General features: G+C 42.8%; 1 protein-coding gene across 1 annotated transcript; it reads left to right on the forward strand.

The window, feature by feature from the left end:
- Positions 1–7758: 7758 nt before the first annotated feature.
- On the forward strand, positions 7759–9145 carry LOC125745446 (malate dehydrogenase, mitochondrial-like). The gene has a single exon (XM_049018350.1). The coding sequence runs from the start codon at positions 7840–7842 to the stop codon at positions 8854–8856; it is 1017 nt and encodes a 338-aa protein (XP_048874307.1). The 5' UTR covers positions 7759–7839; the 3' UTR covers positions 8857–9145.
- Positions 9146–15527: the final 6382 nt, after the last annotated feature.

The raw sequence follows: 15527 nt of genomic DNA on the forward strand, positions 1-15527 counted from the left end.
TTACCCAAACATCAGTGAGGGCAGTGAGGGCAACTAGGGAAAGATTCCCGGGAAATCGTTTATACCTACCCCCAAATTTGACAATAATATGAAAAAAGACAACTTCTCCAGCAGTACCATAGGAGGCTATTGCTGATGGCCTTCTTTGAAGGCAGGAGGCAGCGGGAGCCTCTTCTGTTTGTCCCCAAAACCACTTGAACCCCAAAGTTATCCCAGGCACCTGAAACAATCAGAAAAATCATTAGAGCTCATAATTATGCAGTCCAACACTTAACTTGGAGTAACAGGCATTCGCCCAATTTGAGCCCAAGGAAAAGAAGGACTTTGATCCAACTTCGGCGCAATAAAAACATGATCAAACCTGCAGATAAGAGAGGTGCCATGGTGATAATGGATAGGGCTACATATGTGAATGAGGCATACCACCAATTCAACCAACCATTCGGTCAGAATGGGAATGGATTGACCCTGGGAGGGTCTTGGGCCGGGAGTGATGTTAATGCCGTTGGGGGGGGGGGGGGGGGCTCTATAACAACCTATAAAAGAAAAAAATGTAGCACAAATAAGTAGACTGAATCTTATTGAAGGTCATTAAAGGGCAAATACCTGTCGGCATTGTCGCTCCTCCTTGTGTTCCTCTAGGTTGGCTGCCTGGTGTCTGGAGCTCTTCTGGGTCCTTATCCATCCATCCATTTTCCAAACTGCTTACCCTACTGGGTCACAGGGGGTCCGGAGCCTATCCCGGAAGCAATGGGCACGAGGCAGGAAACAACCCAGGACGGAGCACACTCACACATCATTCACTCTCACATGTACTCCTACAGGCGATTTAGCAAGTCCAATTAGCCTCAGCATGTTTTTGGACTGTGGGGGGAAACCCCATGACGACATGGGGAGAACATGCAAACTCCGCACACATGTGACCCAGGCGGAGACTCGAACCCGGTTCCCAGAGGTGTGAGGCAACAGTGCTAACCACTGCACCACCATGCTGCCCCTGGTCTAAATTCAGTAAGATTAAATTAGAATGTAGGGAGGGTAAAATAACCCACCATAAAATAATTACAGTCGACTGTCGTTTATCGCAGTTAATCAGTTCCAGACTCTGCCGTGACAAGTGAATTTCCGCAAGGCAGGATTCCTTATTTATAAATCGAATATTTTCGTAGTTAGAGCATAGAACACCTGTTTACGACCTTCTGAATACGGTTTTTAACATTATTACACATGAAATAACACCCTTTAGTCACCATTACTGTTATGATTGCTGGACACGGAAGCAGGAACGGAGAGACGAGGAATCAGGATCGAAGAGTTTATTTGAAATCACTCCAAATGCAGGACACAGGAGCATGTGTCTTGGGCACTGGGAGGTGGTTCCAAGGGACACCGGGAGTTGTATCGATACCACAGGTGGAAGCCATAGCCAAAATAGGGCGGATAACCAGACCTGTAGGGGGTGCCAATTGTTCTTGAGGCCAGCATTGTTGTGGGTCCAACACTGGGAAACCTAATTGTCCAGAAAGTCAGATCTGAGGGTGTCCCAGTTCATCTAAAGGGGGAAATACAAAACATTATTAAATGATTATTGAACTTTATCCAAGGCAAATACCTACCTGTTGGTGTCGTTGTTGCTCCATCTGTTTCTCCAGGTTGGCTGCCTGGCGTCTGGAATTCTCCTGGGTCTTCATGTCTTCTCCACCCCTGCAAAAAGAAAAGGAAAAAAAAATATTTAAAAATCAAACAATTAAGCCCCAGCCAGAGGGATGACGGTTGATGCAGGGATAGATCCAGATTGGCCCATGCACAACTGTGCTCCTGGGACGCAGGATTGGGGTTCTCCCCCTTCCTCAAACCTAACCCTAACCCCTAACCTTAGTAGCTGGAAGTGTACCCCAGGGAAGGTGAATCTAATCCTGAGTAACTGTCCCAGGGTCCACCGGTCCCTCCCTGGGTCTCCACTCCAGGGAAGGTACATCCAACCCTCTATACCTTTCCCAGGGACCACTGGTCCCTCCCTGGATATCTACCCCTGGGAAGATTCATCCAATCCTGGGTATGCTTTTCCAAGATTCACCGATCCCTCCTCCAGGAACCACAAGTATCTACATGTATCTCTACCTAATTGCTTATAAACCTCTGACAGAAATTTCGCCAAACCGTTTAAATAAGTTTTTGTCATATACACATTTACAAAACACTCTCAGAAACCTTCTACTTTCAAATATATATAAATAGAAACTAAATATAGTTTTACAGCTTCGCAATATGAATAAAAATAACAATTAAAAGTGACTGATTTAAGCGTCTCGAAGCAGCTCTGATCGCACTCCCGCTTGCAAATTGCGCTATTCGCATGATAAAATGATAATCCGACAGTTGGTATTGGGTAAAGAAATATGTGAATACGCCCATTGTGACTCAAATAAACAAGAGCACCTGTCTGGGTAGTGTTTACATTGATCGGCTACAATATGGCACACGCATGCGTCTCTGCTGCTGAAGCTTTGCACCAGCGTTGCCACTTAGAGCAGCGAATCTCATACCTGTGTTCATTTCAGCGCTGTTCATTCGCATGCGAATGTGGTTTGAATACGCGGTAATGCGGCTATTTAGAACGTGAATACCGATCTTCAGTTGAGGGCGGCGCTACGCGCCCCCGATGCAAGTGAAACAAAGGAAGGTGACATGGTTTACTTTTTTTTTTTACCTATTTAACCTAAATTTAAAAACTTTAATACTTCCGACAATGGAGGTTTTGAAAAGAAGATAGATTACGGATTTATTCTGTTTTTTCACGATTCGACATAATGATTTCAGCGAGAGGGTTAATAAGGCCACTTAAAAAAAAATTGGTTCTCGTCCCCGCCCAACCCGCCGAAATGCCTCGGACCCAAATTTTTTTTTATTTTTTATTTCGTAAAAATCGCATGGAAAATGCCCAAGAATGACGAAATTTGAATTTGAATTACATCAGCATAAAGTATCCAAATCCATAGTTGGGAAGGCATTTATGAGATACATATGGATCAAGGAATTTACATTCTTGTATTTTCTTACATTTAATATATTTGAAACGCAACAAACGAAGAACTGAGGAGGCGTACTAAGTAGGTCTGCTCTCTTCGGTATGTATTTTCAAATATGTATTTTCTTACATATTTGAAAGTCCAAACAGTCAATCAAAATTTGTAAAAAAAAATAATTAAAAATAAAAATCCCTCCCGCCCGACCCACCCCCTCCAAAAAAAGACGAGAACCAATTTTTTGTGGCCTAATACTGAATTATTTTATTTCTGTTAACTCTGCGTAGACACTGCATCATATTTATCGCTTTCTATAGCGACCGCTCGTAGTTTTTCATTCCATCTACCAATAAAAATGGATTTTATTGTTGCTACTTTTCTTGCGTTTCAAACTGCCACTTCAAAATGATGGGTGTGGGGTGTAGTGACATTCCAGACTGATGGGCCATTGACAGTATGTACCTATCTCATCAATATTGTGTAGACCACTGACTTTGAAAAAAAAAAGTGTGTCACTCCAAAGTTCTAACACTTTAGTAATCAAAATACATAAAATTTCAGAACGTCTCATTCACCTATGTGTAGCCAACCCCTGTGTCTATAAGCTTCAGAGCTCAAAAGTCCTGGCTAGAAATGTTTATAATGTTTTTTTTTTATTATTTCTTAAAAGGCTAACTTTTATGGCGCAGGCAGGAAAAAGGTGACGATCCACTACCGCTCCAAGACAAAAATGGTGTTTAATAAAGAAAAACAGAACACCCTGGGGTAAAATACTAAATAAAAGGACCACGAAGGATCCAAAACAACCTGGGAGAAATAAGAATGAACTAAAGAAACCACTAATTAACAAAACTAAGGAACTAGGCTAAACAGAGAGCAGCACTAGAAAACCAAGCACACAGGTCACAACTAACACTGTCCACGGACGGACAAACGGACGAACGAATGAACGTGTACGCACGCGCACACATACTGTCATGCATTGATCCAGGGAAGCACAAGCGGAGACAAGTCTGGGATTACGGGTTTTAATGGTGCATAAAGCGAGCCAAAACGTAGACAGACAATACAATGACCTGTATGGGCAAACAAACTGAATACATTGGACTGACGACGGTAACCGGAAACAGCTGGTGAACACGGGGAATCCACACTGGGTCAGCGAGAGGGCGTGACACGCAGGAGGAGCAGACGATCGGGGCAGGACACATACATACATACACACACCCACGGACTCCACCGTCAACTATGTTTAAGTGATTAGCTAATGAATAATGAAGAATTTGTTCTGCTACTAAATTAAATGCATTTACAGTAAATCACTGCGGTAGCTCTGAGGCTACCAAGCTGTGCCAGCAATCGGAAGGTTGCTGATTTGAATCCTGTGAATGCCAGCAATGATCTAACTCTAGTGGGCCCTGAACCTACAATTGCTTTATATTGGGAATGCTGTTAAATATTTATAAAATATTTTAGTACATTCATAGCGATATTCTTTGTTCGAGAGGCAAACAAACTACAAACAAATCAAAAACAGTAAGTCTGGTAAAAAACTGATATTGCATGCTAGGATACTGTTTACGGTCACGATATTTTATTCTCTAAATCTAACACGTGCAATTACATTTATAACTATTCATACATTTAACAAAATAAACATTTTTAAAGATTTATAAAATAGAATTACTGTTCAGCATGTAAGCCGCCATGTTGAAATTGCGTCACAGGGGCAACTCGGACAAGAAAACTCTTCGTTGACCTGTCTTGGCCACCTTACCGCACTGATGGGAATGAGCAGGATGTGACTGTGGCAAAATGTACTGACCTGTAACGTACTGCAATTAAATAAACTCTCACAAACTATTTTTCTTGGCCCGTGTTGTTTTTTGGTTTGTGAAGCAGAAAGGTTAATTGTGATTTTTTTTTTTGACAGAGGTTCTGATTCGTTTTGCGATGTAATTTTTTTAAAAGTCAAGCTTCAGAATTAAACATGCGATCAGATCTCCTTAGTATCAAGTCGGCGACTTTACGTAGGGGATCTTATAATATAACAATATAAATATATATAATATATCTTATAACAGCAAACACGCTACGTTAGCAGCAGCATCCTAAGCAGTTAGATAACACGTTTATCGAGCAGATGAACAGAAAAAAGCAGAAGAATCTCCTGTAAAAACATCAAAAAATGATTTGATCAACGTTCACTAGACCCTGAATGAAAAAAATCCTGGATCAATAACGGCTGCTAATGAAGTTCTGATAATATAATAAAGTTTATGGAGACAGTGTCTTGCAATTGCATGTCTTTTATATTTATTTATTTAAAACAAATAATACCAAACTTGGGGCGGCATTGCGGTGCAGTGGTTAGCATTGTTGCCTCACACCTCTGGGTCCCGGGTTCGAGTTTCCGTCTGGGTTACATGTGTGTTGAGTTTGCATGTTCTTCCCATGTCGTCATGGGGTTTCCTCCGGGTACTCCGGTTTCCCCTCACAGTCCAAAAACATGCTGAGGCTAATTGGACTTGCTAAATTGCCCGTAGGAGTGCATGTTTGAGTGAATGGAGTGAGTGTGCCCTGCGATGGGCTGGCCCCCCATCCTGGGTTGTTCCCTGCCTCGTGCCATTCTGGCATAAGCTCCGGGGACCCCCCGCGACCCAGTAGGATAAGCAGTTTGGAAAATGGATGGATGGAGAGAATACCATACTTTGTGCATTGTGACACGACGGCCTGCTGGCAATCAGCACTATACAGCCTAACAATAATCATGGTATCCACAGCGTTGGCCCAACCATTAAACCAATGCAGGGAGGATGTGAAGGACAGCAGGACAGGAGATGCCTGCTACACAGGTGTGCTCACTGTGTTTAAACTCTGACAGGACAATATCATTAAACTTACTGACAGTTAAATATATATTACAAATTGTATTGTTGTGTGTAACATGTTGGATGCAATTTCGCTGCCGTCTCCACTATCTGGAGGATTCATTGCAGAAGCAAGAATAACTTCATGTCATTTTATTAGTTTTCTTTTTTTTTTTAAAGAAAAACGTCCGACGAACGTCCTATAAGTAGATATACAGAAAATGAAGCAGATCTCTGTATAATTCAGCTTCACAAACAGGCAAGTACTCCTAATTGGATACAGGGTTCTTGTTTTTAATGACCCGAAAATGAGTTTCAGCATTCTTAATGAAATAACTCGGCCAGAAAACGAAATGAAACAGAATTTTCAACATATTATTTTAGAACAATTCTACACTTGAACAAACTTACCATAATGTCAGCTCCATTTTCAGACACTACATGGGTCAATGAAAAAGACGGATTTCTATTCGACCGTATGCGGACCAATAGTTGACATCATCTGCCGTGACTCGGATTCGAACCGGGGCTGTTGCGGCCACAACGCAAAGTACTAACCACTATACGATCACGGCAAGCCACACGTAATTGAAAAATAACACTTGTTCGTGTTTGTGTGGAGCACTTCCTAACTTCCTGTTAGGAAGAAGACTGTGTGTAACCCCTATGTTCACGTGTTTTAATAATTGTTCTACCCAGATCGGTGGAACAATTATTAAAACACGTGAACATAGGGGTTACACACAGTCTTCTTCCTAACAGAGAACATAAAAAGCCCGGTCACCTATCCATCAAAATAATGCATTTTAACAAAAACGACATTAAACGACACACGAATAATTATTCACAAACGTAATCAAAAGCAAAGCTACAAACCTTTATACAGTATAACTGAAAATACATTCCTTGTACGCGACCGCCGAAACACTACGTACCGTCTCGCTGTCCACGGGGCAAACTGAGGTGCCTGGAAGAAGGCATCAGCAGTTGGTACTTTCTTTAAGGGAAATACACACAAACATCCAGTATAAAAATTTATAAGTTTAAAATATAAAAACCAAACCACACTGGTTACACTTACACATAGTTTTTATGTTAAGATCCATTGCACACCGCTGGTCCTAATCTCTAGTGACAAAGCCGGCGTCAGGAGCCGGACGGGTTAGGCGCACCACGAGGCGCTGTGGGATTCCGCCCAGGACTAGCTGCTGAAGCTCGGCTAGCACCAGCGAGTCGGTTTTCGCTTACCGCCCGTAAAACAATCGAGTGCCACCTACCGCCACGCCGCGCAATTCCGGCGATTCTGAACAATTTTGCCAGTATGGTTTTGTTTGGATTTCCCCGTCTTCATCTCTGAAATCGCAAATTTCAACCCTCTTGCTGTGTCCTAAGCAGTCAAATAACACGTTTATTGAGCAGATGAAGAGAAGAAAGCAAAGGAATCTGCTGTAACCTTTGTAGGCGCTCATATTATCTGTTGGCTATTTTTTACGGTGGAAACTGATGGACTGGGAAGAAAATTCGGCCCAATATACAGGGGGCAATATCAGGTTATTTATAATATGAGCAAAGCGACGGATATTAATTTGGTCTTTGATTATTAATTATTTCATTAATTGTTATTAAAACTGCATGATACATTAGTCTTAAGCAGCGAACTAGTGTTTACTGTAGCATTTGTGGCTACCCTATGGAAATAGCCTATATGTTCAGAAAAGTCACGTACACAAAATGCATTTCTTTCACTCCCGAAATGCATTTCGTCCACAAAGTGACGTTCTTCCATTCTGTTCCAGTCCGTGTCCAATGAGATGTTGCGTGCCTAGCTAGCGTTTTACGTAGTTGCTCACGTGATATTAGTTCTAGAACCTAGGGTGGGTGATAAGGGAGAGTCTGCAGAATTCTCATTTCATTTTCAGCGTACCAGCAAAGCAGTAGTGATAATGTTCTCTCGGATAGCCAGATCAGCTGTGAGTATTGCTCGCAGCTTCTGCAGCTCTTCCCAGAGCAATACAAAGGTGACAGTGTTGGGTGCATCTGGGGGCATCGGCCAGCCCCTGTCACTGCTGCTTAAGAAGAGTCCACTGGTCAGCCAGCTCTCGCTTTATGACGTTGTCCACACCCTCGGAGTGGCTGCAGACCTCAGTCACATTGAGACCAGGGCCCAGGTCACTGGCTACGTCGGCCCTGAACAACTCCCGCAAGCTCTGAAGGGGAGTGAAGTTGTCGTCATTCCTGCTGGAGTGCCCAGGAAGCCCGGGATGACACGGGATGACCTCTTCGGTACCAACGCCTCCATCGTGGCCACCCTGGCTGATGCCTGTGCCCGCAACTGCCCTGAAGCTATGATTTGTCTAATCACCAACCCGGTAAACTCCACTGTTCCCATAGCTTCAGAGATTCTTAGGAAGCATGGAGTTTACAACCCTAAGCGGGTCTTTGGTGTGACGACGCTAGACATCGTCAGGGCTAACACCTTCGTGGCCGAACTCACGGGACTGAATCCTGCTCATGTCAACGTCCCTGTAGTTGGTGGCCATGCGGGCAAGACCATAATTCCGGTCTTATCTCGGTGCACTCCCAAAATGGAGTTTAGTGCGGATACTCTCGCTAACCTCACGAGGCGTATCCAAGACGCAGGCACTGAGGTGGTCAAGGCGAAGGCTGGGGCAGGCTCTGCCACCCTCTCCATGGCATATGCAGGGGCTAGGTTCGCCGTGTCCCTGCTGGATGCCATGAATGGCAAAGAAGGGGTCATCGAATGTGCATTCGTCAGGTCAGAGGAAGGCGAATGCACATACTTTTCCACCCCTCTCCTCCTCGGCAGACACGGAGTGGAAAGAAACCTGGGCCTTGGCAAGCTCTCTGCCTTGGAGACCAAGCTGGTGGCCGAAGCACTGGATGAGCTGAAGGCCTCCATTAAGAAGGGGGAGGACTTTGCGAGGGCGCCAACACATTAATGCTGCCTCTTCTGGATGAAGAATTACCCTGGCTTTGGATGTTTGTAAACTCTTTTAAAAGATACTGTTAACATTTAAAATGTACCAAAAAACATTTAAAATGTGTTACTGTTTGCCAAAGGGTAATGCGTAAGAACACAATGTTCTGCTGGTTCAGTTGCTGAATTTAGTAGATTTTTCTGAATGTGAAATATAACGTGAACCATTAATACTTTGAAAATGGACACTGAAAGTTCAGATATTTTGTTTGTAATTATAAAAGAAAATAAAACAGGATGTTTATAACTTATGACTGCTTTGTCTGTCTACTCTATATACAGTACATGCATGCTTATTTTTTCCTGAATTTTCTGAATTGTTTGTTGTGGAAGTAGCAGTAAAAACAATAAAACTCTAATAATAGTTTAAGGAAATGGTTTCACATGAAACTCAATCAGGTTCTCTTTGTGTTAACTATAATTCTGGACTGTTGGTAGACGATTACGTTCAGGTTGTAGACAAGTAAAATAAATTTGAAAAAAAAAACACTGAATCTCTTGAGCTCTGGACATGCAAGAATTTATTTCCAGATTTACCCCTTTGTCCGTTAGTCTGGTGTATAGTTATTGTGTTGAAACCACAATAAGGTACTTATACTGGCAACAGAAACCTCAGACATTTTTTTCGAAGTACAGCTGTACTTGGTCTTCAGTCCACAAAACTGCAAACAAGATCCAATCCATGTATGTCAGGGGTAATCGCTGGAAGGCCGGTGTCCTGGAGGTTTTCCATCCTACTTGAACAGTCTTTTCTGGTGGTTATCTACCTGAGACCAGGTGTGAATGCTGTGAAATGCGGTAGGATGCAGGACACTGGCCCTCCAGGACCAGAATTGATTACCCCTGACCTATGTAATTGACTGTATCTTTCATTGGTTTTTGTTTTATGAGACACAAGGTAGTCAATGAGAAATGTAAATAAGCTACAAGCCCAGCTCATCATCTACACAGAGCTGACTAAGAATCTTGGGCTTCCCATCCATCTCTTCTGGGTTCTCTAGTGGTGAACTGGTTTCCACATCCTGCTCTGGAGAGATACATCCCAAAAGCAGTGACTCCCCTCCAGGTAGGCCAACAAAGCTTGGTCTGCAGACTAACTGAAGTGGAAAGCGGCACAGGGCTCCATGCTGGCTTGGACAACTGGGTGCTCAGTGTCACTACACTCTGTAGACAAATTGATGAAGTTCAGGTGAGATGATGCGAGACCCCTGGGGGTTGCATGGTGGAGTAAATACAGAAAAACATCCAGACTGACTAAGCATCACACTGACAAAGGTTAATTTTCTTAAATTTAAGTTTAAATTTAATTGGCCATTTTATGCATCTCCAGATTATTATTTTTTTGCAGAAACACCACATGGCTACATATTACAGTTTTTTCCAATCATTTTTTCACTAGTTATAGAACATTGATGTTATTTTCCAAAACTCTAGTCACAGAACACAATATGGTAACCACTTGTAACACACACTCTCCAACATTCAAAACATTGCTTTTTGCGTTCATATTTATAAAGAAACATTACATTCAGAGAATCATAGTAAAATTTGTTTAGATCGGCCACACACAAGCTACTAATAGTTCCACTGTTTGGTTGTCCTTCCAAGCATTAGATATAGTAATACAGAATTTTTGACACGTGTTTCATTGTGGTGCTTCATATAACATTGTTGTAAAGGAAAAAAACATGCATATACAGATGCAGTGGAATCATTTAAACAAATCCAAAATTTATTGATAAAATACACAGCATAAATTCTCACAACTAAAGTTCTGCAATGTTCCTAACCTGCCTTACAAAAAACTAAATAAAGGATTACATGTCGCTCTTATGTCCATCAACCATGTCATGTGGATTTGGCCACAGGTTCTCATCCACATCACTGAATCAATGAATGTTTTCTCTTGCCAAGCATCTTGGAAAGAATCTTCTGGCATGGCGAATCTAGGCCTGACACTGGTTTAAAGTCATGTCACTGCATGCCTCATCCATGGCTTGAATAGTTGAAAAAAAATGCGCAATAGGGTTGAGGAAAGGAGAGTATGATATGTACTGTCTCCATAAACAATTATTGGTTCGTTACCATCGCATCTCTATGTTTTCTAATAGTTAACCAACAATACATAATCTCAGGTAATAATAATAATATTCTCATTCTTATTAACCCATTATAACAACTGAATTTCATAAGGTTGCATTTTGCTATAACATACCTTCTTCCTGGAACTTATGACAAAATCAGTTAAAACTTCATTTATTTCACTTTCTGGTTGGAAATCTTGTAAGGTACCATTGTGAATGTATTGGATTGTGTTTTGTCATACACTTCATCTTTTCTTTAATCTGCCTTTGTGTACGATTATGTTTTATGTTGTGTGCTATGTTTTAACCTTGTGCTGCTGTTTCTTGGCTAGGGCTCGCTTAGAAAAGGGACTTTGTCTCAGTGTGACACTCTGGTTAAATAAAAGAAAAATGAAATAAACTGACTGCTTGGGATATTTCTCCTAAACCAACCCGAAGGCGTAGGTTTGGTTTCAACGTTGGTAAGGACAAAATCAACCTCGAAACTCCCGTCCCCCTATAACACACACAGTACTCCCAGAGTATTTATAGGGACATGTCCTTACTGTCCGTACCCAAAGCTACACCCTTGAATCAGTCTGATAGCTACCAGGTCTGCTTGCTTGGCTGAATCGATGAAGCACTGCATAAAAACTCCACAAACACCATGGATGGCCAAGTACTTAAGATGACTAAACATCTTCCTTCGCCTCTGTGTCCCTCCTGTGCCTGACTGTGATGGAGAATGTAGGTAAGACGGACCAGAAATGTGAAGTCGCACCGCACTCTTGGTAACATTCTGCCCCTGGGTGATAAATGACATAAACACGTTGTGTTTTAATATGTTTGTAAGTTTGTACGGCTGCTATGTTGACCAGGTCTGTCTTATAAAAGAGACTTTAGAGGATTTTATTGTTGCTACTTTTCTTGCGTTTCAAACTGCCTTTCCAAAATGATGATTGTGGGGTGTAGTGACATTCCAGACTGATGGGCCACTGACAGTATGCAAACACCTACAGGTGTGGGACACCTGTGTCATCAATATTGTGTAGACCACTGACTTTGAAAAAAACAGTGTGTCACTCCAAAGTTGTAACACTTTAGTAATCAAACTACATAAAATTTCAGAACATCTCATTCACCTATGTGTAGCCAACCCCTGTGTCTATAAGCTTCAGAGCTCAAAAGTCCTGGCTAGAAATGTTTATAATGTGATTTTTTTATTTCTGAAAAGGCTAACTTTTATGGCGCAGGCAGGAAAAAGGTGACGATCCACTACCGCTCCAAGACAAAAATGGTGTTTAATAAAGAAAAACGGAACACCCTGGGGTAAAATACTAAATAAAATGACCACGAAGGATCCAAAACAACCTGGGAGAAACCACTAATTAACAAAACTAAGGAACTAGGCTAAACAGAGGAGCAGGACTAGAAAACCAAGCACACAGGTCACAACTAACACTGACCACGGACGGACAAACGGACGAACGAATGAACGTGTACGCACGCGCACACATACTGTCATGCATTGATCCAGGGAAGCACAAGCGGAGATAAGTCTGGGATTACGGGTTTTAATGGTGCATAAAGCGAGCCAAAACGTAGACAGACAATACAATGACCTGTATGGGCAAACAAACTGAATACATTGGACTGACGACGGTAACCGGAAACAGCTGGTGAACACGGGGAATCCACACTGGGTCAGCGAGAGGGCGTGACACGCAGGAGGAGCAGACGATCGGGGCAGGACACATACATACATACACACACCCACGGACTCCACCGTCAACTATGTTTAAGTGATTGGCTAATGAATAATGAAGAATTTGTTCTGCTACTAAATTAAATGCATTTACAGTAAATCACTGTGGTAGCTCTGAGGCTAGCAAGCTGTGCCAGCAATCGGAAGGTTGCTGATTTGAATCCTGTGAATGCCAGCAATGATCTAACTCTAGTGGGCCCTGAACCTACAATTGCTTTATATTGGGAATGCTGTTAAATATTTATAAAATATTTTAGTACATTCATAGCGATATTCTTTTTTCGAGGGGCAAACAAACTACAAACAAACCAAAAACAGTAACAAGTCTGGTAAAAATCTGATATTGCATTTTAGGATACTGTTTACGGTCACGATATTTTATTCTCTAAATCTAACACGTGCAATTGCATTTATAACTATTAATACATTTAACAAAATAAACATTTTTAAAGATTTATAAAATAGAATTACTGTTCAGCATGTAAGCCGCCATGTTGAAATTACGGCACAGGGGCAACTTGGACAAGAAAATTCTTCGTTGACCTGTCTTGGCCACCTTACCGCACTGATGGGAATGAGCAGGATGTGACTGTGGCAAAATTTACTGACCTGTAATGTACTGCATGTAAATAAACTCTCACAAACTATTTTTCTTTGCCCGTGTTGTTTTTTGGTGTGTGAAGCAGAAAGGGGTTCATAGCTTTTATGGACAGAATTTCTAGGCGCAGCCAGGGCGTTGTCGGTGTCCGGTTCGGTGACCTCAGGATTAGGTCTCTGCTTTTTGCAGACGATGTGGTTCTGTTGGCCTCATCGGACCGTGACCTTCAGCTCTCACTGGAGCAGTTCGCAGCCGAGTGTGAAGCGGCTGGGATGAGAATCAGCACCTCCAAATCCGAGACCATGGTTCTCAGCCGGAAAAGGGTAGAATGCTCTCTCCGGGTTGGGGATGGGGTCCTCCCCCAAGTGGAGGAGTTGAAGTATCTTGTTCACGAGTGGGGGAACGATGGAGCGGGAGATCGACAGGCGAATCGGTGCGGCGTCAGCAGTCATGCGGGCGCTACATCGGTCTGTCATGGTGAAGAGAGAGCTGAGCCAAAAGGCGAAGCTCTCGATTTACCAGTCAATCTACGTTCCTACCCTCACATATGGTCATGAGCTATGGGTAGTGACCGAAAGAACGAGATCGCGGGTACAAGCGGCCGAAATGAGTTTCTCCGCAGGGTGGCTGGGCTCTCCCTTAGAGATAGGGTGAGGAGCTCAGTGATTCGGGAAGGACTCAGAGTAGAGCCGCTGCTCCTCCGCATCGAGAGGAGCCAGATGAGGTGGCTCGGGCATCTGATTAGGATGCCTCTGGGACGCCTCCCTGGGGAGGTGTTCCGGGCATGTCCCACTGGGAGGAGACCCCGGGGAAGACCCAGGACACGCTGAAGAGACTATGTCTCTCGACAGGCCTGGGAACGCCTCAGGATCCCCCCAGAGGAGCTGGATGAAGTGGCCGGGGAGGGGGAAGTCTGGGCCTCCCTGCTGAGACTGCTGCCCCCGCGACCTGACCCCGGATTAAGCCAAAGATAATGGATGGATGGAGGGAAGCAGAAAGGTGAATTGTGATTTTTTTTTTGACAGATATTCTGATTTGCTTTGCGATGTAATTTTTTTAAAAGTCAAGTTTCAGAATTAAACATGATCTCCTTAGCTTTAAGTCCGCAACTTTACGTAGGGGATCTTATAATATAACAAGATCTTATAACAGCAAACAGGCTACGTTAGCAGCATCATCCTAAGCAGTTAGATAACACGTTTATCAAGCAGATGAACAGAAGAAAGCAGAAGAATCTATTGCAACCTATGTGGGCGCTCATATTATCTGTTGGATATTTTTTACAGTGGAAAGTAATGGTGATGAGTTTGAAAGTAATACTCCCGTGTAATGTTCTCTCGCGTCGCCAGGTCAGCTGTGAGCATTGCTCGCCGCTTCTGCACCTCTTACCAGAGCAACACAAAGGTGGCAGTGTTGGGTGCATCGGCCAGCTCCTGTCACTGCTCCTGAAAAAGAGTCCCCTGGTTAGCCAGCTCTCACTTTATGATGTTGTCCACACCCTCGGAGTGGCTGCAGACCTCAGCCATCATGCTGAGATGTGACATGAAGATGTGAACCAGTCCAGCTGTGGTACTGTGGAGTCTGTCTGCCGGGGTTTTCTCTGGGACCTTTGGTTACTCTCTGGTTATTTCTATAAAAGATGCTCAGTCCATGTGAACGCTCTGTAATGGATGGAGGGTGGATGGCGATCGGAATATTAAGTATAATTTTGATGATATGCAAGAAACGTCCTATTAAATTACACACAGTTCATCTGCAGCACACCCACGAAGACGCTGCTTTCGGCTGCTTAATAAGCTCCTCCCATCTCCCATGTGCCATTTGCATCAAAGTCCTTCTTCAACTTGAGGTTCAACAAACAGTAATGAAAAAAACAAGTGAAGATGTTCCAGCCCAGTTTTGGGAAATATTAATTTATCACTATGTAAGTAAGTATCCCTGCCTGCATTTGGTGAGTTTTTCAGGATAAAATGCAAAAATTACACCATAACAACCTTTGCAATGTAATCGTATAAACCAAGGTCTCCCAGATATTGTGTAATATTTAGGGTTTTCCACAGCAGTCATTTGTCTTTTAAAATGGAATAATGCTCTTCCATTTATGACATCCTGCATAATTATTCTCCCATAATGCACTCTGTATTTTTATATTATTGTCCCATAATGGAAAAATAATTCCTCCATTGTCAATTTCTAAAGAGGGAGAT

This window comes from Brienomyrus brachyistius, chromosome 6 (genome assembly GCF_023856365.1).
Source record: "Brienomyrus brachyistius isolate T26 chromosome 6, BBRACH_0.4, whole genome shotgun sequence".
In the NCBI taxonomy this organism is placed as follows: Eukaryota; Metazoa; Chordata; class Actinopteri; order Osteoglossiformes; family Mormyridae; genus Brienomyrus; species Brienomyrus brachyistius.

What these genes read in the sequence shown, in the direction of transcription:
- LOC125745446 (XM_049018350.1), top strand. Translation starts at nt 7,840, where the DNA reads ATGTTCTCTCGGATAGCCAGATCAGCTGTGAGTATTGCTCGCAGCTTC.